The sequence below is a fragment of the Anguilla rostrata genome, chromosome 4 (assembly GCF_018555375.3).
Source record: "Anguilla rostrata isolate EN2019 chromosome 4, ASM1855537v3, whole genome shotgun sequence".
Taxonomy (NCBI): Eukaryota; Metazoa; Chordata; class Actinopteri; order Anguilliformes; family Anguillidae; genus Anguilla; species Anguilla rostrata.
Genome location: NC_057936.1, coordinates 50,320,639 through 50,345,056, shown reverse-complemented (window position 1 = coordinate 50,345,056; position 24,418 = coordinate 50,320,639). Strand labels below are relative to the sequence as shown.

At 44.5% G+C, this 24,418-nt stretch overlaps 1 protein-coding gene across 2 annotated transcripts in view; it reads left to right on the top strand.

The window, feature by feature from the left end:
• arfgef1 (ADP-ribosylation factor guanine nucleotide-exchange factor 1 (brefeldin A-inhibited)) overlaps nucleotides 1-24,418 on the top strand; it is a 67,512-nt gene continuing 43,094 nt past the window's right edge. Inside the window, exon 1 of one of the 2 annotated variants that reach the window (XM_064333022.1) lies at nucleotides 1-577. In XM_064333022.1, coding sequence (XP_064189092.1) covers nucleotides 454-577 — 124 coding nt within the window. In that variant the 5' untranslated portion in view covers nucleotides 1-453. The remainder of the gene's footprint in view (nucleotides 578-24,418) is intronic. The other variant, XM_064333023.1, reaches the window with a different exon arrangement.

The following is a 24,418-nucleotide window of genomic DNA, read 5'->3' as shown; positions in this document are numbered from 1 at the left end:
TACACCAACTTGTAAAATGTAGAAGCCTACTTCAGTATGGAAAAATGATGCCAAATGGATGACCGGTTAACAGAACAGACCACTTGAATTGTTAACCCACTGTTAAAGCGCTTTGATGCACATGGATACGCGCAATGCACACAACTTGTCAATCTGTTTCTCGCTCACATTTTCTCTATTCTTTCTCTATCCCTACCCCTCTCTGAACTACTGCCTGACTCACCCTGCCTCATTGCGGCCGTTTTGACGTGCGTGACGTCGTTTCCTTCCAACATGGCGCAGGCAAGCTGCTAATGGAAAACTGAGGGATTTCCGTGTACATTTTGCCCACCTTCCGTATTTATTTATGTTTGTATATTAGGACCATATCGGTAGCGCTTTTTAAAATACCGATAGATCAGGAGCCATTTCTGCCCTTGGGACAGGCACTCCTCGCCCCAGTTCCAGCGCGTCATGTATGAAGGGAAAAAGACGAAAAACATGTTTTTAACCCGAGCGCTGGAGAAGATCTTAGCCGACAAGGAGGTGAAAAAGGCACACCATTCTCAGTTGCGCAAAGCCTGTGAGGTGGCATTGGGTGAGTTTTGTTTTAGCTATCCATATCACAGTGTTGGCTGTCATAGGTAGTCGCACGTCTCAGTAGATAGTTAAACGTTGGGAATATTGTTAGCTAGGTGTATCTGTGGGTAGCTGCAAGCTACCTCGCTAGCTACAATTGCAAGCAAACTCGCAGCTGCAAAGCAGTAGCCAGAACTAACCAGTACCGGCAAGGTGTTGGGGCCAGTTATCGCATCAATAGATGTTTAGTTTACTAATTAGCCACTGCAATATTTCCTGTAACTGAAAGGTCAGTAATGTTGTAGCTGACGTCAACATTTTTAAATATTATCTTCCCGTATATGTACATGTAGTGCTAGGTAATTGGGAATGCTTATTAAACATAGATTAGCTAGAAAGCTAGGTAATTGGTTCAATGGTTCAAATGGAGCTGGAGAACGACAGGGGTGGTTACATTTCAGGGCACTGGAAGCTAACGTTAGCTAGCGAACTAGCCTGTAATAATACTAGTGCCTCTAAAAAAATAATTTGTGCTTGGCAGCTCACTAGCTCTTGATGAGCTTTGCTAAGTAGGTAGGTAGCTAGCTAGTTTATAATAAGCAATGTAATTGACACTGACATAAATATCGGATTACTTGGGTAGCTAGACACCCTTGCGCTAGCTAGTCATGCTATTTGGCAAGAATAGAACAGAACAATGTATCAGTTCCAAATTCTTTTGTTGCTTTCCTTTGGTTTGGGACGGAGAGACGGGCACCTTGACAGATAAGCAGACATGAAAAAGAACTAAGCATATTATAACTTGCGATCAGCTGCACGTATAGATAAAACAATTCGAGGCAATTATTCCAGATGGTAATATTCGGTATGGTCGCTTTTTTTCCTGTCATAGAGAAACGAATAGGGATGACAGTGCTGAATTTAGAGAGGTTGCTTGCTAGCTAGGTTGCTTTGCTTCCGTGATAATGAGGGTGTGCAGGTGCTTGCACTTGCTTGCCTATCAGTGGGGGTGAGGACAGCCCTTTTGTACACCAACCCTTTGTCTTTGGGAGATCGTATTTAAGCAGTAGGGAAAAGGCTTTCCCAAGCAAACTGACTGTTCTAGAACATCACTTTCACGACTATCTTTTTATTTAGACACGCTGAACTAGTTTTGTGTGTGTAAATGTGCACATCATATGACACAGCTTTAGGAAAATAAACTCCTATGGTTAGTGTACCTGCAGTAAACTTGTAAAAAAGAAAAGAAAAGGAAAACACGTGGTGTACGATGATATTGCAGTGTTACAAATGAACAAAATCAAACATCTCCGGAAGGTTTGAGTTACCTTCTAATGTGCATCAGTCAGGTGACTGACAGATCTACCCGTGACAGTTCATTTATACTACACTGAGTACACCATCTGTCATTGTAAGACGCAAGTCGTATGAGTATGAATGGGCTATATTATGTCGTAGTATTTCTGCTTTAGATAAAGCGAATATCAGATAGCTCTTGGAGCATTGTGTTTGCCATTGCCATTGTATTTGTGGCTGTCTCAGATTTACCATGTGGTTATTGTACTGTGTGAAACTGTTCAGTTCCCTGGCAACTAGTACTTCATAAGATGTATCTGTAGATGTAGCAAAGAATCTGGTGACCCTTATTCTTTGTGGATATTCAGTATTTCAGTTAGTTTTTTCTGCCACAGTACTTAACTCAGAGATTCTGATACCTCACAATTTATACATTTAATTCCCTCCAATAAAACATAATTATAATTAACTCTTAATATGTTTTTTCTTGCGTGAGTTGAAAAGCGGTATCATTGTAATGATAGTCATGATTAAAGCCCTTAATAGATTGTTATTCACAGGTAGCTTAATTATTTCTGGTTGATGTCTGGTTGTGCGCTTTTATGTTAAGGTCTGTTTTCAGGTACTAGGACCTATGTCCTAGGTCAATTTCAGATGACAAATTAGTGGTGTTTTCTTTCAGACTGGAAAGTCTAGCCATGCCTGTGTCAGGCAGAGGCCACATGATCCGTGATGTGAAATCCCAATGAGTGCATAGTTATTCACTGGGCCGTCTGAAAATCTATGTTCCCGTTTCTGTACATTGCTGTCTGTTACCCTTTATACCTTCATATCACCAACTAGTTGAGAGAAATTCGGTTCTCTTCCATGCCATGTCGTATTTCACCCACTGCCAGCTTTTCTCATTTTGTCCTTTTTTTGTCTCCAAACACAAACAACATGCTAAAAATATATTTACCAATTGTGTGACTGGCCCATAGTCCTTTGTAGGTTCCCCTAATGGGGTGGGAGAACTGCCCAGTGAGTATCAAGTTGCACGAGTCAGCTTTGCTGGGACTCTGGGCCACCTCAGCCAAGCACTCCAGCATTTGTTGTTCTCTGATATGGTTGTGGTTTCTCCAGTGCCAGATAGCGAGCATTAAGCTGTCAGTCACTCTCCAGCGCGAATTAAAAAGGGATGTGTGACGGCACCCTCGGCGTGTGCAAGCTGTGCCGCGAGCAGCCGCTAATTTGAGTCCCGTGATAGGAACAGCGATGCTGTGTTTTAGGAGCACAGTTCCACACACTTACCGTCCATCTCTGCGGGATTCAGCTAATTACGAAATTCACCCAACCTGGGGAAATATGTCTCTAAAATAAACCATGTTTACTGTAGGACCAGCAGAGATATGACTTGCAGCTCTCCTAAGAAAGAAAGAAAGAATCCTCTGGTTTCATGGTAGGGTCGGTTATTGGGTTTTTGACATGATATGTTTGGTTTTGTCTGTGTCTGAGATTTATTTTCAAGCCTGTAATATTTCTATATATTTTTGTCTTCAAAGATGTGGTTGCATGACGAGAAATGAATTGGGGGGAATCAACATTTGGAAAAATAAATAAATAAATATATTCTTGTAGCTGAAACACAAGAGACAGGCTTGTCAATTTTGCATGAAAACTACTGCCTTTGAATGTTAGTGCAAAATTATGTGTTATAGTAGCCGTAGTTGAGCCAAGAAGTTATGGCCTGTAAAACTAAAATTTACTGCCTGGTATATGGTCCTCAAAAGTCTATTTGTGTTGTTTTGTTTTTTTGGTTTTGCAAATTGTTGAAGCCCCAGGTAGTGCTCATTGCATTTATATTATTTTAGTGTCACATGACACGGCCTATACATTTAGAAATGCCAATGGTGAATCAGAGCCTACCACAGATGTGTTTCAAGTAATCCAGTCAGTTTAATTGGTACCTTCACACTAATTATCAGGGCCAAATGTGCTGTGTAATGACTGTGGCCACCTAATAACTCTTAGACTGGACACTTCTTATGACTCTTATAATTTTTTGACCTTTCATTTTACAAGCAAGTTTGAAGTTTAATTGTATATCCTTTTTTGTTCAAAATGCCACATGAATGTTTGTTGCAGGCTGGTTGTTTATGTCCAGTGTATCCACAAATATGTTTTTCCAGTGAATTATTATTGAAATAATTGAGCACGTAAATGATCTGACGAGGCTGGCGCAGTAGGAAATGGGAAAAGTACTTTCACCATGATCTTAACACTGGTCCTCTGAGAACACATTATCTGACGACTTGCAGCATAGTTTGCATGCTTAAAATTCCCAGAGAATCCGTGAGAAGTGACAAACCCATGAGTTTGTTATTTTCAGAAGCAGAGACGGATTCTTGACTGATGTTAGAGGCTTTGAAGGCCTCCCTTCTTAAGATGAGGGCATAATTGGCACTCTAGCCAAGTCATTCTGAGAAATGTTAGTCTGAGTGTGTGCATTCATGATGATTTTATTAAAGAGTGGTCCTAAGGGTTCTAAGGGCTGTGCTGCTGTCGGTTTGTTTGTCCTATATAAACTATAACATGAGCAAATAAAGCCTTTTATGACAACCCCTGTTATTTCTTTAACTATTTAGAGGAAACCCACAAATCCTGTTAACGTTTTATTCACTGTATCTATATCCACTCTCCCCTCCACAGAATGGAATCTTTTTCACTGTTTAATGATGCATATAATGATAAGGGAATTATGGAAGAACATGGTAAGATGGGATTTGCATAGCTGCATTGTATAGAATAATGTATGTTGAACAGAATAGGTGGACCATGATGAGGGTATTCTTTGCTCAATGAAAACTTAGTCTCCACATGAACCAGTGGTTGATAGCCTATATTGTAGCAGTCAGTCACTGTTCACAATGAATGAGAAATAGGCTATCTGAAACGTATCATTTTCAAGCACATCAAGCATTCATTTTCATTTTGACTTTCCCCATTGTTCTAATAAGCATGAAGATCTTTAGTAGATGTGCTTGTCAAGAATGGTGAATAATAACCAAGAGATAAAGATGTGTGTTACGAATTCATAAATTTAATTATGATACAGATAACCAGAGGAACCGTGATTGCATGGATCCTAGGTATTACATTACAGGCATATAACAGATGCTCACCTAGTACTGGAAAACTTCACATGGGCTACTAGAAGAGACAGTAACCACTCACTGTTTAAGGTTCAATGTTTGTACAGATTGAGTTAATAGCTGATTAGGCTATATCAGTTAATGTTAGTTTGTGCTAGTCCAATTAATCATTTAAGAAAGGTATGGCAGCATTGTTTGAGTAGTACCTGGCTATTTATGTTTTATGGATGTATTGTAATATGTGACTCTTTGAGAGAATGCTAGTTTCAGAAAATATTGGATAGATGAGGTTTGGAAAATATGTAGCAGTTGCTTGTGTGGGTGGGAGACGTAGAAAATGTTTTCTATAAAACACTGTGCTTAAGCATCTCAATTTAAATATGTCATAATTTGACATGATTAAGCAATATTATATCCTTGGCTATGAGATGGAAATCATCAAATCATCATACTCTTACAGTAAGTACAAACAGAACCCCACCAAACACCTAATTTATCACCATCATTTGTATGTCCTTTCAGGTAGTGAGCACCAAACTGGTGTCTCCTCAATATATTATTAAGCTGAAGTGGCGCCACTCAGCGCTAGGCTAAAGTGCTACCTGTGAGCGATCAGCTAATTTCTGCCTCTGAGTGATAAGCTAGGCTAACCGTCACCGCTGAATGATTAGCTAATTGCCATGACAGTTTTTGTCTTTAGAGCGTTGGCTACTGTTGTTATGTCTGAAAGTTAGCTGCTCCTCCTTACAGACGTAAACACTTAAAAATAATTCTGGTTGTGTGAATGTGAGTTTGTGCCAGGCCATGGCATTGTGCCGTGCCCCCCTGAATTATTAAATATCCTGCTAGATTGTATACTCAGAGTTAATAAACACAGGTGAAAAACCTGCACTTTTTCTTTCACGTGGGAGGTTTTTGCTCTGCACTGGTGCCTTTGCTTCATTGATGCACTGGCACAGATTAGAAAACATAGAATGAATCACCAGCCAATTAGCGCCTGTCGCAGCGTTAGCCCTTTGTTACCGAAGTAATGCATTTCCTTTCAAGGTGAACAAGAGACTGCGTGTCAACAGACTGGGGAATGTCAGGAGGAAAGACAGGAGGGTTCTTGATTGGAGAAGGAGGTGGAAGGAGGTTCGGCTGCCGGTAGCTGATCTCAGGGGACAAAGAGGGACTGCAGGGTGATACTGCGTGGACTGCACTTTAGTCCATGATACTCCAGCGGGGCGGATGAACCAGGCTCTCCGCTCCCAGGCTGGCGACTATCTCCAGGAAGCATATCCGTACAGAGAAAAAATTGAACTTTTGAACAAACGTGACACTTTGTACAGCGTGTGCTGCGAAGCCTTGTGAAGCCCACGGGAGTCATAAAACCTCAGTGGTTAAAAAGCTGCAGCTGCACCCTCGTCTAATTGCATCCAAAATTTGCTGTGTGGTCTGTGGTGGTCTCAGTTTATGAATTAATGTTTTGAATTGGTTTAGTGTCTGGCCGGTTATGGCTGCGTGGACGCGGCCTGTTATTTTTGTTAAATATATGCAATGTTTTATGTACAGAAGTAAATGTTTTCATGTTTAATTGACTGCTGAAACTCAGAATCTTTAGCCCGCATAAATATTTGCAATATAAAATGTATAATTTAATAAAATAAGGTATTCCAGCGATTTAATTTATCCTGGGTGATGTAAATCAAAACCAATTAGCAGAATGTAAGCTGTAATGTTTTTGGCCCTATCTCTGCAGTGAAGGCCTTGAGGCGGTGCTGGTATTTTTTTACTTGTCAGGCAGTAATGGGCGGTGAGAGCCACGAACAGACTGTGCCTCTGAAGCACAGGTCATGTCCCTGGCAGCAGGAGGTCACAGCCCCTGCTGTTACTGTGGAAAGAACTGCAGCATTTCATGAACTTTTACCAGGCTGCAGTTTGCAGGTATAGATGGTCATTTTCCTGTGACAGTAGCATTTCATGCGCTTTTATCAGGCTGTGGTTTGCAGGTATAGATGGTCATTTTCCTGTGACAGTAGCATTTCATGCACTTTTATCAGGCTGTGGTTTGCAGGTATAGATGGTCATTTTCCTGTGACAGTAGCATTTCATGCACTTTTAGCTGACTGTGGTTTGCAGGTTGCCTATAAGTCATTTCCCTGTATATTGAAATTGTGAGTCTCAACTGACTGGCCTGGATTGAGCAGCTGTTCAACATGACCCTCCCTTGAGTGTAGGCAAACTGGGGATATATCCCTCGCAGGCAGAGAAAATATGAAATATCTTGGAGATTTTTTAAGTGTTTGGTATTCTGCAGTTTGACCTTTGAGAGTTGGTGCATATTGTATGCTTCTAGAACAGAGATTCTGTTGTGTTTCATATACTATACGCTGTGATAAACATTATCTCCTGTAGGCAATGGAAAGCAGAAGGATCTTGAATTATGCACCCTGTGAGCAGTTGATTTCCCAGCCATGTAGGAATAATACTGTTTATAAATCATTATGTTTACCTAACAGGGACCTGTGTAAGAACCAGAATCTTCACATTATATATGCATCATATATATATTTTTTTATCTAACATAAAATCAATCTATAAATATTTGAAGGCTGCCACCACTATCTGTGAATTCTGCTTGATTCTCATACTGACATTGTGCTGTGTCAGGACGGGGTGGTTCTAACCGTTGGACACATAACAGCACTAGTTTTAGGTGCACTTTTCACCATTAAAACACTCTAACAAAAGCTTTTCAGTATATCGCACATCTAGAGTTAGGTTGTATGAGAGCAGGTTTAGGTACATTACCATGACAGGATAATGGCAGATTTTCTGTCCATTCTGAAAGCTCGCTTTACCTAACATGATACTTCAACATATTTTGACGCACATGCCAGAAGAAATCAAAGTATTGAATTCAATTGAAAAATACACCTGTGGCATGATTAAAAGGATGGGCACAGAGGCTGCTTGTCACTTGGCTGCAAGCCAAACTAAAAAACATTCACTGCAGGGTGGGTTTAAGAAACTTAAGAGCAGCTCCGGGTGTTCACTGGTGTACCATTGTCTTAATCAATGTCCTTTTACAGTACTGGTGATCATGGATGACTCCTGCAGTTTGTGGAGTGTCCTAATGCTCGCAGGTCAACTCCTGCCTTGAACAGATTTGGAATGATTCCGCAAATGGAGTAATTAGGGTTCTGTATCAGAATAAAGATAACAGAAGCTCCTGCTACCTGCCTGGCTATGTTCGACATGGCGATTGTGAAAGGTTCGCAAACATGCTCAAGCGCCTTCTCGGTTTGCTCCTGTGGTTTCCTAATGTTTGCTTACAGCCTGAAAGCAAAGCTCACTGTGAACAAAAATGGCTGCTGAAGGTGAAGACGCAGAGAGAACGAGTAGATCGACAATCATTCAGCTGTGTAGCGCTGCTTCTTAACTTAAAGGTTCAGCCATGGTGAAAATGGCTCTCCTTCGCGTTTCCATGTCCACCATAATTATATCAGTGTACTCAGCAAACAAAAGAGTGTTCAGTTTTGAATGGCTGGGAAACAGTTGACCAGGAATGTTCACGTTGTTGAGGGCATGTCTGGTATGTGGATAGAGGGTGAATCCTGGCTGATGTCATTCTGTGGGAGCCGATTCTGTGGTCTGAGGTGAGAAGCAGAGAAAGCCGTTCATTCACAGCACTGTGGACAGGAGCCACACCCACCTAGACCTCCCGCCCAATGAATATTGGTACCCTCGCTGTACGTCAGCTGATCGGGGTGAGAGGCACTTCTGCCCTGCAAACCCTGGATTGTTAAAGCACGGGTGAATTTGACTGGCCGGTTTGTGATTGGAGCAGGGCCCTGCAACTGAGCAGTGATTGGCAGTTGGGAGGAGTCTGGTTCACGGCTGCATCTGGATGAAGGCCAGTGATAAATCCCCATCATCTGAGTGCAGGGTTGAGAGGCAGCATTGAACACTGGCCTGGAGAGAATGCTGCTTTTCCCAGCACCCTGTTCCTCTGCTGTATCACCCATAGTCTTCTCTCATTTCAGTGGGCCCTGTGGTACTTTCCCACACTGCTCCCCTTCTAATCACAGGCCTGCATTCTGCTACAGTTCAGGCGCTCCCTGGATCCATTTTCTGCTTCTCTCGCTAAGGTTTGCTGTGCATGAGCAGTTTGCAGGCAGTGACACTGAGTCATACTGTGCTTTGCAGCACCGCACTCGCCCTCAGTGCCCACTGTAAACAAACTGCATGATGTATAGAGGTGGTTTGTTTGCTGATAAATATAAACTGTCGTGCTCTGTAAGAGATGGTTTAAAAAATGAAAAAGTTTTCTGTTTACTCTCATCGACCCACAGACGACTGGCAGGTGCCCACTGGGTTGAGTTTTCCCTACTGCTGTTGGCCTACGGGACAGAATGCCATAAATGTTACCCAACCCTGACAGATAGTTCTATCACGTCATCATTTTCAGCGCTTTCTTCAAATTGACATCCGCAGTAATGCGAGATCATGAGACACTAAGCACAGCGATTAGCATTAGCATGCGCAGCGAAGGAGGAAGTGTCAGCATTAATGGAAGATTGTCGGCTATGGAGCAGAGTGGTTGTCACGGTGGAGCGCGGGAGCGAGGGGGTTTTTGAAGTGAATTCGTGCAGCAGCGGGGAGCCCGTAGAGGGGAGCGGGTAAGGGGGCGACGGGCGGGAAAGGAGGAAGAGGAGGAGAAGAAGAAGCAGGACGCGCGACTGATCTGAGACGGAGGAGGGAAGTCGGGTAAGAGGCGGCCACGGCGTTCGAGGGCGAGATGTGACGAATCGTCTGCAGGCTATCCGGGGCTGGCTGGTTTTTGCCTAAGAGAGAGTCACGGTGTATGGGCTGAGGGGACGACAGGGAAAACTGAGCGGCTGTCGCTCGCTTGCTGCGGTCTTGCTTCTCCTGCTGAAAGCTTCATTTATTCACAATTGTTTATCTTTGCCTCGTCCCATTAGTCAGCCGAAGCAGTGCGGACAGTATGGCCGCCAGCGTATATTTGGACTGCGGCTTTTGTAGGGATGTCTCCGTAGAGCAAACTCGCCACTGAGTTATCAATATTACTTTTTTTTTTTTTTTGCCAAACTTGGACAAAAAACGTCTAGCAAAACACAAAAGCTGGGACTTTGTAATTAAAATGGCAGGCGTTTCATATGAGCCCCTCCCTCCCAGAGAAACGGAGAGACTGTACGGCAGCCTTCAGCCTGGCTTAATGTGTCCCCAGCGCTCTGCTGGATTCTGAACCACAGCAGGCAGCGTTCCCCTGGCTGTTTTCCCTTCTTATTAACGGAAATGGATATAAATGCACCGTAACTGCTGTCGCGGCTTAAAATGGTGCCTGAGTAAACATTTCATAATGTGCAACACACACACGCACGCACGCACACAAACACACACACACACACACACACACAAACACACTCGCACGCGCACACACACATGCACACAAACACACACGCACGAATATACACGCGCATGCACACACACATGCACACAAACACACGCGCGCACACACACACACACACGTAACTACTCCAAGAAATGCATATATAAAATGACATATGCGATACAATAACAGGCTGTAAAAGTGTTTTGCGGAGTGTTTAAGGGATTAGACATTGAGCTGTTGTCCCCGTCGTGTGTGGTATTGTGGTAAAGGGTGGCACTGTAATGCGATAGACTGCGGGCTGCTTGTTCTGTGCTGATAGACGGAGCACTGGGATCTGAGATCTGAGATTCAGAACCCACTCTGTGCAAATGTCCTGCCTCGAGACTTGGACTCCACACATAGACGCGCACAGACACTTCCACTGATGATGATGTCGTCGACGACGATGATGATGATGATAATGATGATAATTATCAGGACACTCTCTCTCTCTGGTGTGCTTCGCGTACAACCTCCACGGCAGCAGAAAACTAAAAATGTTGTGGTTTGGCTGTCGGGCTGTCGGAGGGAAAGAAGCAAAACCCGGTGTTTTACCACAGGCACAATGACAGATATTCAGTTACACTTAAAGCGTAAATAATGCACCAGGGCTGCACACTGCCATTCCATTCAATCCCTGCTCCTCTGATGAATTAATTATGGTGCACCTGCAAGGTAGACGGGACACAGAGCTCTCTCAGCCCCGCCTCCTCCGGGGACCAGGCGGGGGCACGCTGTGAAGTTGTGATTGTTCGTTAGAGGCTGCCGACCGCGCGCGCCCGAAACAAACAGAAGCTTAACAGAAGGAGAGAAGGATAGGGAGGCTTACTTTGCCTGGCGTAGTTTCTAGAGCTGGAGATCCAGAGCTGGAGGACTGCAGCAGCGATTAGAGAGCCCGCTCGGAGAGAATGAATCGCAGTTTTTTCTCTTGCCGTTTTCTCTTGTTCTCCTGCTTTTTTGCAGCTGTAAATCTTTACTTTGTGATTTCCCCATCGTTGCAATTTGAGTTTACGATGGTGGAGGATTACAGCCCTGACGCTCGGGGGGGGGGGGGGGGGGTTGTGGGGCTCTGGAGAGAGAGGAAATGACACGACCGGCCCTGCATTTTGTTTACAGCGGGTTTCGAATGGCAAAATATTAAATGCAGGCGCCTGCATGATAACTTAATAACTCTGACTATGACTTTGTAATCTTGTTTTCAATAAAGATTTTTGTCAACAATAAAATCTCGCCACTTCATATTGTCATGGTAATGCGGTGATAATAAAAAAAAAACCACAAACAAGCTGAGGACCCGCGAATCGTGTAGTCGTGGCAACCCCGGCCAGGATTTCCTGCCTTCAGGCGGAATGTAATTACGGGATCGCGGCGGCCCTGGCTCACTCCCGCTGCAAGGGAAATGTCAGGAGCCGGATTGTTCCGGGCCTCGCCATGGCAGCGCGGGCTGGCGAGAGACCGGGCCTCGGCCATCTTTACCCGGCCCGGGAAGCCGGGACGTCAGCCCCGCACCGCACTGAACCGCCCCAGCCCGACCGTCGCCAGAGACCGACCCCGCCGTTTGCACCTCTGTGAGCTGGGCTGTTGCTTCTGCTCCAAACCCCTGTTCATTTTAAACACCAGGTCTCCCTGTGCGGTGTTTGTGTTCCATACCGTGCGGTTCAATTTAGAAAAAATAAACAAATAATAATCTGTCACATTGAGCTGGAGTGGGATGGATGTTGCATACAGTGCTCTGAAAAGGAATTTGCCCCTTTCCCGATTTTCACTATTGCCTATTTGTCCCACTGAATGGTTTCAGGTCTTCGGACAAAATGTTTTATTAGACGAGGAGATACTGAGTAAACACGATTTAAAAATTGTTACTTTATTTAATGAAAAACGCTATCAGACTCCCGCCTGTCTGCAGGGCGGACCCTGCGGAATGAAGGCTCTCCGGCCGTCTCTTTTATACTTCCTGCCGCGGGGCGTCTGGCGACGCCGGGGGTTAATTGGCTGAAGACCCCGGCCTGATGCGTATTCGGGGGACGGTAGCACGTTCTGCTCGCCCGTCCGTTGAAGCCCGACGAGGGCCGCCGCATCGTAGCCGCGATGTTGTTTCGCGGAAAGAGAAGAGAAATTTTTCTCTTTAGGCCTGCCATGCTCCAGCGCACCCGTGAATGGAACTCCGTCGTGTGAGGGGCGCGGGGATGTTACCCCGCTGTCCTTCGTTTTCAGAGACGGTGACATTTTACGGTAGCGTTCCTCCCGACAGATAATCAAGGCACGGCTCCCTGAGCTTCGGCGCTAGCTGCTGCTTTGACTTCGTAGCGGCAGACTGCTGTCGTGCGTGTGATCGCCTGGAGGACACGCTCTTATTAAAATGGGAAGCGAGCAGAAAACCGAAGAGAGCCCCTCGGATCCCGCCCAGCTAAACAGCAGGATGCTATTCTGGGCAGGACGCGCAGCACCCTACTCTTCATCGATCCGCTGTGGGTGGAGTCACGTGACTCAGGTGAACAGCGCGTGCTGTGCGTTGTGCCCCGGGTGTGCATGGGGTCCTCCCCGTCCGAGTCACATGACTGATTTTGCGTTTCGGTTTGTTTGTGTTTTCATCAATTTTTCAATTTTGGTTTGGGAATTTGACCCCATTTTGTACATTTCTGTTTTCGTTAACATTCATTGCAAATGGTCAGCCAGCAAAATACTGTAGCTTTTATGCAGGGAATTTGATTATTACTGAAATGCTGTGCGTTAATCGGTAAAGGTTCAGGTGCATTCCACACTTTTTTACTTTTTACTTCAATATGAGACTGTAATATTCATTGAGCATATCGGCCCAGTAACCTTTAAGCTTGTGTGCTTTGTTGTAATAATTCTAATTGTTACAAAGTTCAATTTCAGTTTAATTGAGAGTTATGAAGTTATATTGTCTCACTTTAATTTCTGTAGATATATTATTTATTATTGTCTATTGTTATTTTGTCTCTCTCCTTGTCTCTGTACTATAATATCCTGTTCACCTGTTTAAAGTCTTTTATCTGAAGTTTCATTAGTCCTGTTTAATATCTGGCAGTTTGTGTGCTGAGGTTTGCAAAGTGCCCTTTGAGACCTCCAGTGTTTATCTGCCCTGTTATAAAATCATTTATTATCATGGAATTGTGTAAGTACACTTTGGAATTAAGCAAACTGCACACCTGATATTGACGCCTTCCTCCCCCCCTTCTGGGACTTGTGATCCTAGCCCAAGAATAACCCACCATAAAAAAGGCTTTTTGTGACAAACAGCTCCCAGGTCTGAGGTTTGGTTTCATTTTAGGCTGAAATTGGTTTCTCCTCTGTTCTTGACCATCTGGAGGAGCCTGAGGTTCTGTTAAGGCCCTCAGATTGGTCAGAATTCTCAAGGAGGTGCTTGGTGTGGTGCTTCGAGTTCACTGGACACTTGAAGGTTCTGAGTGACAGAGGTCCAGTGTGTAATGGCTCCAGCTCCGGTGGTAACACTGCAGTCCCACCCCTCAGCCACCAGTCCTGATTATTTAAAGAAGAATAAAAAAATCTAGTGATCATGTTTTATAGGTGTACGAAGCATTGAGTACCAAAGAAACCAAATCATGAGATTAAGCCTACGGTTTCTTCAGCTAATTATTGATAGGAGTTTTTTGTTTCTTTATGCCGGTAGGAATAAGTTATTACATTACCCACTACAGGAATATTTGGTACTGCTCAGTAAAAAAAAAAAATTATTAAGCCTTTTTCGACTAGTTTCAGGTGCAGGCATGACTCATTCTCCCCCAGAAACATGCGTCTGGTGCATCAAACAGGCGCGCGAGGCTGTGTGCATGTCATCTACTTGAGTCATCACAAAGTGCGCTTTTCTCCTTAATGCATACATACGCATGCATTCAAGAGAGGATTGCGGAAATAATGAGTGGCGGAATAACTGTGGCTGATTTCGTATCCTGTTGAATTTACTTTTTAGAGCAATTAACCAGCGTCAATTTTTGCATGACATTTCTCTGCCTCTGAAGAGCAGGCGTTGATGAAGGCACAAGCAAGATGGAGACACACGTAGGAGACGCACGTAGCGGCACCGGAGATGCACTGAGAAAATCTTTAGAACAAGAATCACATTATTTCAACTCCCCGAGCAAGAAATCGACAAATGCAAATGGTATAGATTAAACAGCCGCGTGATAATTAAAGCTGGTTGTTCGGAAAACTGAAAAAAGAGGTCGTTTAAGTAGCCCTTCGTAGAGTAGCCTAAATATTGTCCATCAGCGGAAGAGCAAGCTTTTTGCTGCAATATCACAGTCCGCATTTTGCCCTGCGCTGATCGTAGTGAGAGATAGGCTATATCAGTGTCCCCACATACGATGAGGATATTTAACGAACTGAACAGGAGTTAATGTAACGCAGACTGCATACGCACCAACATACCCAAGCCAGGCCCCATTTTATGTAAATCTGGCCCTTGTTTGTTATGTAGGTAATGTTCAATGTGCATTTTAAACAGTCAGTGGTGCGACCATTTGGTGGACTACTAATCAGTGAGTACTTTAAGTGAATTTCTATAGAGAACCTCCAGCTTGGGCTTCGAAATGATATGCACTTTCCATCCAAACACTGTTTTATTATTTAATTTCTACTTCTGCCCATCAGTTTGAGCCAGAAGAAGTAGACTATGTAGTTGAATAGAATAACTGTCCAATTTTAGTTTCTGTCAGTTACTCAGCTTTGTAATGAAATGTTTTTCTACTCCTTTCACATTTGCCTCATTTGTACTTAGAATATGGCATTTGCATTCTTTCAGCTCATTCAGGTGTCTGAATTGATACATCCTGTAATTTTTTAGAATTTAAATTATCATCTCACCAAAAAATATGAAGGATTAGTCACAACCGTCTTCCCTCAATTTAATTTGCTTCTCAGCCTTCTTATCATAGGGGTGTGCAGCTTCCTCAACAGAATACCATGTCTAATAGCACTGATGGGCTTATTCAGTTCATTTGTGAACGAGGCTAATACATTTGTAACTCCCAAAATAACAATAATTTTGACGTGTTATCGTGATCAGTGTGTGGGTTTGATGCTGCTGTGCTGTCTACTCAAACAGAAACGATTATCCCAAGGGGGTATTGTACAAGGTGCTTCGTGTAAGAAAACTAACTACAAAGAAGGGTTTATAATATTCTAGCCTGAAAAGCCTTCGGTTTCGCCTTCCTCTGCTGGGTTTTGCAACACATTTCAGTTATTTGCAATGTGTTAATTGTGATGTAAAGGCAGGTTCAATCTGCAGCTGTACCCTTGAGGTGGGTGGGGAGCATTGTGTAATCACTGGGTTTGTAAGGCAAGTCGCGTTGAATTATGCTGCTAGGCTTAGCGTATTGTTGCAGCAGCGCTGAGCTCCGCTGAAGTTAATGCTGGAGAGGGTCCGCCGAGTGTCGCGAGCGCGGCGTCCGCGTGTACGCGTGCGGTGCATTGCATGTGTGTTGCATCTGCTGTCATTTAGTCTGCATGCGTCTTGGTGTGTTGGTTGTGCAGCTGCTGTGCTTCCTGCTTAAGTTAATGTAGCTGCGGGAAAAGGCGTCGCGCGAGGCTCTCAGGTGCGCGCGGTGCTGTTGGCGTCTGCGTGCGTCTCGTCAGTCTGCATCTGCGTCTTGCGTGGTCTGTTGCGTCTGCGTGCGTCTGCGTGCGTCTGCTTGCATCTGCGTACGTCTGCATGCGTCTGCGTGTGTCTGTGTGCGTCTGCGTGCGTCTGCTTGCATCTGCATACGTCTGCATGCTTCTGCATGTGTCTGTTTGCGTCTGTGTGCGTCTGCGTGCGTCTGCGCCGCTTCCGTGTGTGGAGGCCCATGGAGGCGTACGGGGCCCATGAAGTCGAAGCGGTGGGGGTGGGCCCAGAGCACCGCTGCATGGAGGAGCTCCCCCCCCCCCACCCCGACCCCCTCCCTCGGGAGAGAAAGCAGCGCCTCGCTCTACAAAAACAAACATCCAAATGAGGCAACGCTAAGATAAATTACAGAGTGCTTTATGGCGCACTTTTATCAGGCCGGCGCAGAGACGTCGGGGGAGGGGTGAGGATGGGGGGGGGGGGTTTGAGTTTATTCGATCGGGGGGGCGTCTCTGCGAGCTGGAGGCCTGTTTCCCGCTGGCGCCTCCGCCGGGCGTTCGGCGGCGTGTTGCGGACGTCCTCTGGAGAGATCTCCGTCTCCGTCGCCCGCGCACCCCCGCCCCGCGGAAGCATTTATGCCAAATAACATGATTATTCGCAAGGCGGCAGCTTGTTGCCTAATTGATGTAAAACGCTTCTGAATGAGAGTCCCTCTCCGCCAGGCTGACTGCGTAATCGGCTGAATTGAACGAATGCGGTTGATTAAAAAAGGAGCGTTCGTCCAGGTGAATCTAGCTTCGCATTCCCGTGATTCCGCTGCACATTGAGCGCAGCTCACCAGATTTAAGCGGGAAGCACAGCAGCTTTAAGACGAGCTGCAGACTTGCGAAAGCTGTCGGGCGTTGTTTTACGCGCGGCGTTTTACTGCGCGACGAGCCTTCTGGGACGGAGACGGGGTTTCTTTCCATGGCCTGAGTTTCCATTAGTATGCCTGCTTAAGCCTTGCTTAATTCAGATTGCAGCGCCTCTAAACACACAATCGCCAGGGGCTTGGCTGGATCAATAATGTTGATAGTGTGAAAATAGAATTGCTTCTGTAAGCACTCGGGTAGTTTTAAAGTTAATTTAGGCCATTTGTGTAAATTTAGACATTTTTCTTTTTGGCTGATGGGAGGAGAACTTGGAACTTCTTGGGTCTGGTTTGCAAAGCATGAAAATGCGAGGAGGAATTAGCTGGAAATCGAAAACGCTTTAATTTGTAAGTGCCGCTCGGCGTGTTTGGATGCTGCGGGACGGTCCGGGACGCGAATGTGGGACGTTCCCGCGGAAACGGTTTTAATGATGCAGTGAGTTTTGTTTAAGGGCTCTGCGAGAGGCGTCCCATGTGGCGCCGCGTGCGGCAGTGACGCGTCGCAGCGGTGCGGTAGCCGCCGCACCCCCTGCTGTGACGAGCGCCGCACTCATACAGTAGCGGGAGGAACAGTCCCAGAAAAACAGCCGGCTCTTCCCCGAGGACAGAGAACTGATGCACATGAAGGGAGCTTTTCTTACTTTATAAGGAATGACAGAAGAGGCAAATAAGAGACTGTTGGTAGCCTCAATTTACCTGCTGTGAAAGATATTTATATCTATGATTAACCCTTGCCAGACGTTGATTATTAGAGCGCTCTAATCACAGACCGTGGATCTAATGCGGCAGCAGTTCAGCCCGGTGACTGAGCCGATGAGGCTTCAGAATTGGACGGTGGTTTGGTCGTGCTCTCCGAAACGCTGCTCGTGCGGTCGTCTGTGTGGGGAATTGCGGCCTGTCTGATGCCGGGCTGCTTCACTGGCCTAGATATGCGTGCGTCTTGGCATCTTCTCTTCTACTGAAGCTTTCCTTGCGATTGAAATTCCTGAAGGAAAACGCGGTAAAAATGAAAAATTGATTTACTTTGTCCATGTTTCAAGTTCTAATATGCAGAATTGAGCTGTGGGAACTGCGTCTTGTAAGCCTTGAATCCAGAACGCCCCATCTGTATCCCTGTGGGTTTTTATACAGTTTGGATGGATGGATGGATGGATGGATGGGATGGTATGGTATACAGTGCTGTAAGGCCCATGTCTGGAGGACCCTTTACGTGTGCCATGTTCTCCCCCCTAAGAAACAGCGCGGATGTCTGTATTATCGTAAACGTTCCCTCTTTGCCCCTGTCACTGATCGTTCTGTCCGTTTGGCTTACTGGTACCGGAGCAGTTGCTTAGCGCCTGTGCTGTGTGTTATAATGTCTCATTATTGCTCACAGGTCGATAAGGTTTGGTTTGGCACAGAATCTTCAGGCTGAAATGAACTCTGTGAAGTGTATTTCTAATGCTTTATGTGTATTAAGTGTGCACGGTGGGGAACTAATGTTTTCTTGGTTTGCCTGCTAGTCCCTAGGCTGGGGCTCAGGCCAGAATTCAGCCATTACCCAGATTGCCATCCAGTGCCCCACCAGGACACTCTGCATGCAGCTCAACCAGGGCAAGGCATGCCTGTTTCTTCATGGGCCCTAGATATGACACAGGGTGTAGTGTGGGTTAATAATGTCAGTCCTCCTGGTGCCAGTAAACCTTCCTGTTTATGTTCATGTATACTGCGTGTATGCCCATGTGAGTTTACCAGAAGTGCATATACATTCAGTGAAGTGGCCTGGATGGATGTTGGATATTTCTAAAAACAAATGTTAAGCGGTTAATCAAATGAGAATCGGCGGAACTACTTTGTTCCTTTTTTGAGCAACTAGTAGGGGTTGGGGTTGGGGGTGGTGCGGGTGCAGCAGCTGACAGCTGGGAGGCGGAGCGTCTGCTCTGCACAGGTGCGGAAGGCTGCTGTTTGTTAGGTAATGGGAGTGAGCTCAGCAGGTTAAGTCACAGCTGTAGAAGCACAACGTTAACACAAAGTGCACACCGTTCACAGGAATATCGCGACCTTTTACACCGAGACTCATTAGGATGGTTTTGGCGAGTGATTCATATGTGTACCTTTGGGTTTGCTAATCGCTAAGTCATTACTTTGTTTTGCAAGCTGCAATGAGGCTTAAACCATGTGAAATATGATATGTTCCACTTATTATTTTTTTTTTAAAAACTGTTTTGATGTATTGTGCTCTAGTGTCATAACACCATCACCATATTTGGACTCATGTTGCTTGGTAACAGGTGTGTATTGTAATGTGAACCTGTTTCAGGTTTTCTGTTTTTGAATCCCGGTGCTGACACTGCAGTAGAATTACGCCGGTTGAAAGGCTAAGGATGTCGCTTTCCCTTTGTAATCTGGCATAAGGGGTGTTCGACCTCCTGGGCTCCTTCACAGGGTCACAGTTCCAGGCTGTTTCGGTTCAGCAGGGGACCCTCGGCATGGTTCCTTCCCCCTGGAGGATCGGGGATGTTCTGTCATGTTCTGCGTTCTACACTCTCCACTATTCACTTTATTCAGGATGCCTGTAAACAGTTCCTCTGACAGCACAAGCACAAGCACTGACTCTTCTCATCTCTTTTGCCCCTAAAACTAAGCTGAACCTCTTTGTTTATATTTTCCTTTTAAATGTTTTTCAGTATATTTTGCTTCCTTGGTCTAATGCCAGCTTGTCATTCTGTGTTGTATATGCTGTAGACTGTTCGTTTTACACCTCGTGTGTGGAATTGATGAATCACTGTAATGTTTTGTCATCATGCCTGATATATTTGTTCCATGCGTCATAAAAGATTGATATAATTCTCCCTATTTTCGGCTTCAGAACTGTGGGCTGAATGTGACTGTTGGTGCTGTTTTCCACATACTGTACGCAGCGCAGGGCTGCTGAGTATGTCAAGCTGGCCGGTGTGAGATTTATTCCATTTGCGGGTGGTGGGGGGGGCAATGGAGATCATGGACCAGGTTGCATCCAAGGCTGTTGCTCCCGGGGTGGGATGGGGGGAGTGTGATTGAGATTGTTGTTTCATTTGGTGTGAGATTCGCCTGGAAGCGTGTGTCTCGTGCCCAGTGCGAGGGTTGCCAACCCTGTGCACAGGCCTTCCAAAATTCTATGAGGTACACAAATGAGTCCTGTCCGTTTACATCCAAAATATTACGCATACAGCTTTCCATGGCAACTCTGCAGGACCTTGGATCTGAAACGAAGTCGCTACACAATCGTGTGCATTCCCACTGTTTTCTCAAGGAGCCAGGAATTTAGATGAGTGATTCTATTGTTGTTCAATGCGCCTGCGTTCTGCATTAACCCTTCCTGTTCCCTGGCTCAGGGAGGGATGAGTGTGGTTGCCTGGTGTCTAATAGGCAGAAGCCTTTAAGCAGAGCCTGCTGGAATTTTTGTCAGAATCACTGAATAGTTTAATCATTTACTTTTCAGTTCACGCAAGTGTGAATATGCTTAGTACACCGAATCTTTGCTGTCAGAAGAACTGACAACGTTTTGGATTTTCTATTTCACGTTTAGCATTTTCTTCTTTTTCCGTTTCTTATAATGTTCGCGGATCTGGTAATGACTTTTGTCACTGTTCAGACATTACTTTTACCCCCAAAGATATGGTTTTAAAGGACAGGTCTGGCCCTATTTCAGATGGTCTTGGATGATCGGGAATAGCGGAGACCGTAATTTGGATAGTTGCTTCGGAATTGAGTTTGAAACCTCTTTTTCATTTGCCGTATGTGTTTTACACCTAATGTGCAGCCTTCGAACACCTTTTTGAAAGCTGCAGAAATTGCCCTGGATTATTCCTATCGGCGCCCTGTCTGAAGACGCAGCAGAGGGGTATCAAACTCAGTTTTGAGGCAATTGCCGAAATTACGGTCTCATCCCAGACTATCCGAAATAGGGCCGGGTTCAGAAGGACCCGTCCTTTAAAGTTTGTCTGCGCTTGTTTTTCATGGCAGCCCCATGCAGCCCCATGCGTAAATGGAGATCTTAATGATGTATGTTCACCTTTTTCACCATCTCAGGGATATTTGTTCTTCCGGGGCTTACATTGTATAGCCTACATCTGCAAATCAGAGTCTCTGGAACAATTCACTGACGTTCAAATATAGTTATGCACATACCTTCATCCTGTGTTTCTTAGAACCTGCGTGTGTGTGTGTTTTTTTTTTTTTCTTGTATTTGGGCAAGTCTGTAATATAGGCTTCCTGTTGGGTGATTTCACCTGGTTGCTTTGTCATAGTCCTTAGTGTAAATTAAACAAGCTTTAAGCAACATTTCTGACTGCGTTTGAATATTTATCAGGTAATGTGTCTGCCCAGGCAGTGTTACAGAACCACTGGAAGGCTAAATGATGTGTACTGCACATAATGCACTTTTGATTCAGATTCTGAGACTGTATAGCCTACCTATATGTTCTGACAATCCCTGTGAATTAAATACACAACTTCTTATTTAAACCTATAATGTGCGTACTGAGCCTTCATATTCTCGGTTTGTCTTTCTCTCTGTGTACTTTTGTCTTTCACAGACTGATTGTGCACTAGGACTGTTTCAGGGCCATCATCAAGGATGTATTGCCTCACCATGTACTTTGTCTTTTCCGGGGCAATTAACCCCCCCCACCACCCCTCCTAATAAATTACTCTGCAGATTTTGTTTCTTGCCCATTTTCAATCATGTCAACCGGTTTAGCCATACCTGACTAAATGTTGAGTTGGTAGCATTCTAATTGCAATATTTTAAAACCCAAAATCGGTGCGTAGTGTGGCATGTGAGGGCTGACCTTGTGGCTGTTGCAATTAGTTTATCATCAGAAATGCTGAGGACTGCCCAGATCCCTGGTTGAACATTTGCACTCCTCCTCCTTGACACTGGTTGATTTGAAGGTGTTGATGAGGCTATCAGCTGCAGGTCTGAGTTAATCAAATATTCAGTCCAGTAATTCAGGAGTAGCAACACTATGGTACTTGAACTTTGTTACACTATTTTTGGTGACAGACAGTGGTCACTCAGTTTAAAAAAATGGACAAGTGTTTTCTTAAAGGTACAGCCTCAATTTCAAGATTTAGAAATAGGAGGTTAATCATACCCATTAGTAGGGTACCCATCAGCCCATCAAATCAATTTGTTTTTTTCTTTTTTTTTTTCTTTTTCGATAATGTAAAATTATCTTGAAAATGTTTCAGGGTTTAGTTGTTTTTAAGGTTTTGCTGCGGTATGTGGGAAAAGCAGATTTGTTCACAGATCGCAATGGAGGCACCACCTGACCGTATGCCTTTTCGTCAGCTCTGTGTTGAATTTCAAAGCAAGGGTTTTCCATAGAACCCAGATGAGAGTAGATGAAACTCAGATTGCCTGGTCCTGTTTTCCATATTCAAATCTGTTATTTGAAGTGGTAGTTTATGTAGCCTAATTCAGTCCACTGAATTGCAGGAGACTCAAATGCTGTTAGAAGAACACAGCATTCTCCAGCTCTGTGAATCTTTTGGGTTCTCTGCCCTATCCTTTCTATGGTGCAAGTCCTGGGGAGACTCCTCAGGAATTTATTATTTCTTACTTTTGCCAGCTGAGTGGTTTTGGGGGGCTCAGATGTTATTAGAGCCTGTCTGTGGAGCTCTTGCAGGTTGTTCAGAATGATTAATTTACTCACCTTTGCTGGCAACCGGCACCAAATAGATGCTGACTGTAGTGGAAGTGGCATTTGTTTACCGTGTTCTCTCTTGCATTCAATGAGGTGTTGGAGCTCCGCAATCTTGAATGGGCTGGATTGTGATTTGTATTGGATTTCCTCTTTGGAAGAGCTGAAATACTGTTGGGGGTTTTTTTTTTTTCTTCCAAGGGAAATAATTTTCCACTCAATCCAGAGCTGTTTAGATTCAAAACAAATGTGGTGATATTCACAGGAATCCGTCTGCATTTTTTAGAATGTCAGGGGGATTACTAGGTGGCATAGTATCAACACTGTGCTGCAGTGCTTTCAAAGGGCTTGTGTACAGGCATCTGCTGGGAATTAAGATAGCAGTCCACATTTCCCTCAATACAGTTGTCATAAACAGGTGGAAAATGCTAACATAGCTACTTTGATTTCCGTCAATCAAATGGAGTAACAAATCAGCCACCAAATGCTTGGGGGAAAAAAGCACTATATTTTGGAATTTAGCGTCAAGCACAGTGTGTATTGAGTTTACGGTTTGGCTGAAACGCCGTTTTGAATTGTGGGGTGCCCCAGAAAAGATGGAGTAGTTAAAATCTTGCCTTTGCAGAGATTGCCTTGAGGTACCACCTTAAACACAACAGAAATGTAAATGTAAGATGATGAGAAAGCTTCTTCTGTGGGTCCTTCATAACCTTAAGGGCTGCACTTTAATAGAATGTATTCCCGTGTGAGTCTTTTACTTTTTACTTTAACTGTTTTGAGGTGTTGGAATGAACCCTGTGGGGTCATGGATTCCTTGGAATTCGTATAGGCCTACAATCCAAGCCATGTCGCAAGTCCCATGTATGGTTTCAATGTTTGGAATTTTGATTGTTTGATTAGACCATTGAAAGCCACAGAATGTACTATCCTCATAATATATCCTTCAGGTTACAGCAGGACATGGAAATCTCATTCTCCCTGTCATGTTTGGGAATGCGTGGCAGTTTGCAAGCTTGTTTTTAAGCTTGTTGTGCGCATGTGTTTTTTTGTCTGCATGGGTTTTTATTTTGTTGAGTTCTTTAACACGGGCACCATTTTCAGATGCTGTAAAGACGTTTTTGGCTTTGTTATGACATTTCAAGGCAGCAGAAGGAAAATTTCCTCGTAAATGCTTTCTACATTGTTTATGCATGGACTCAAACTGAAATGTTGAGAATGAAATGCAACACTCCGACTGCAGTTGTGGAACAGGCTAATCGTCACTTGTAAATTTTTGTATTGTTGGCATGTGCGACTCAGAGCAGTTGTGATTGTCCTTTTGGGTAGTGAGGTGTAAGGATGGCGTTGAGTCAGACTGAAGCGTAACTGTGAATCTTACCTTTCCATTCAGCTGCCAGCTGTAGGCAACTGCCTTCTTTGCATTCTGAGCAGGACAGGAGCAGGCCCACTAAAGCATCTCAGATAGGACTTCAGGTGCACTGTTGCTATGGTTTCTGTAGATTTGCATACCTCAGAGTGAAATTCTTTTAACAACAAATAAACATTGCTTAAATGCATTCAAATTGCCTGATGTGGCCAGCTGTGCTAATGGCATTCCCTTGCACATTGAGTTAACAACCTACCTGCGTGTGGCTCAAGGACTAGCATGCTTGTGTGTGATTAATGTTAAGGGCAATTAAAGGGGACACGAGCCTGTGTAATTAAGTTGTTGTGCTATACTAACATCTGACTGCAGTTTATTGGCTCTTAATTAAAAAGTAACTAAATATAGGCTAGGTCTACACGTTCCTTGTTGTTGTCACATTCTGGCATTGTTTCCATATAGGCTACAGT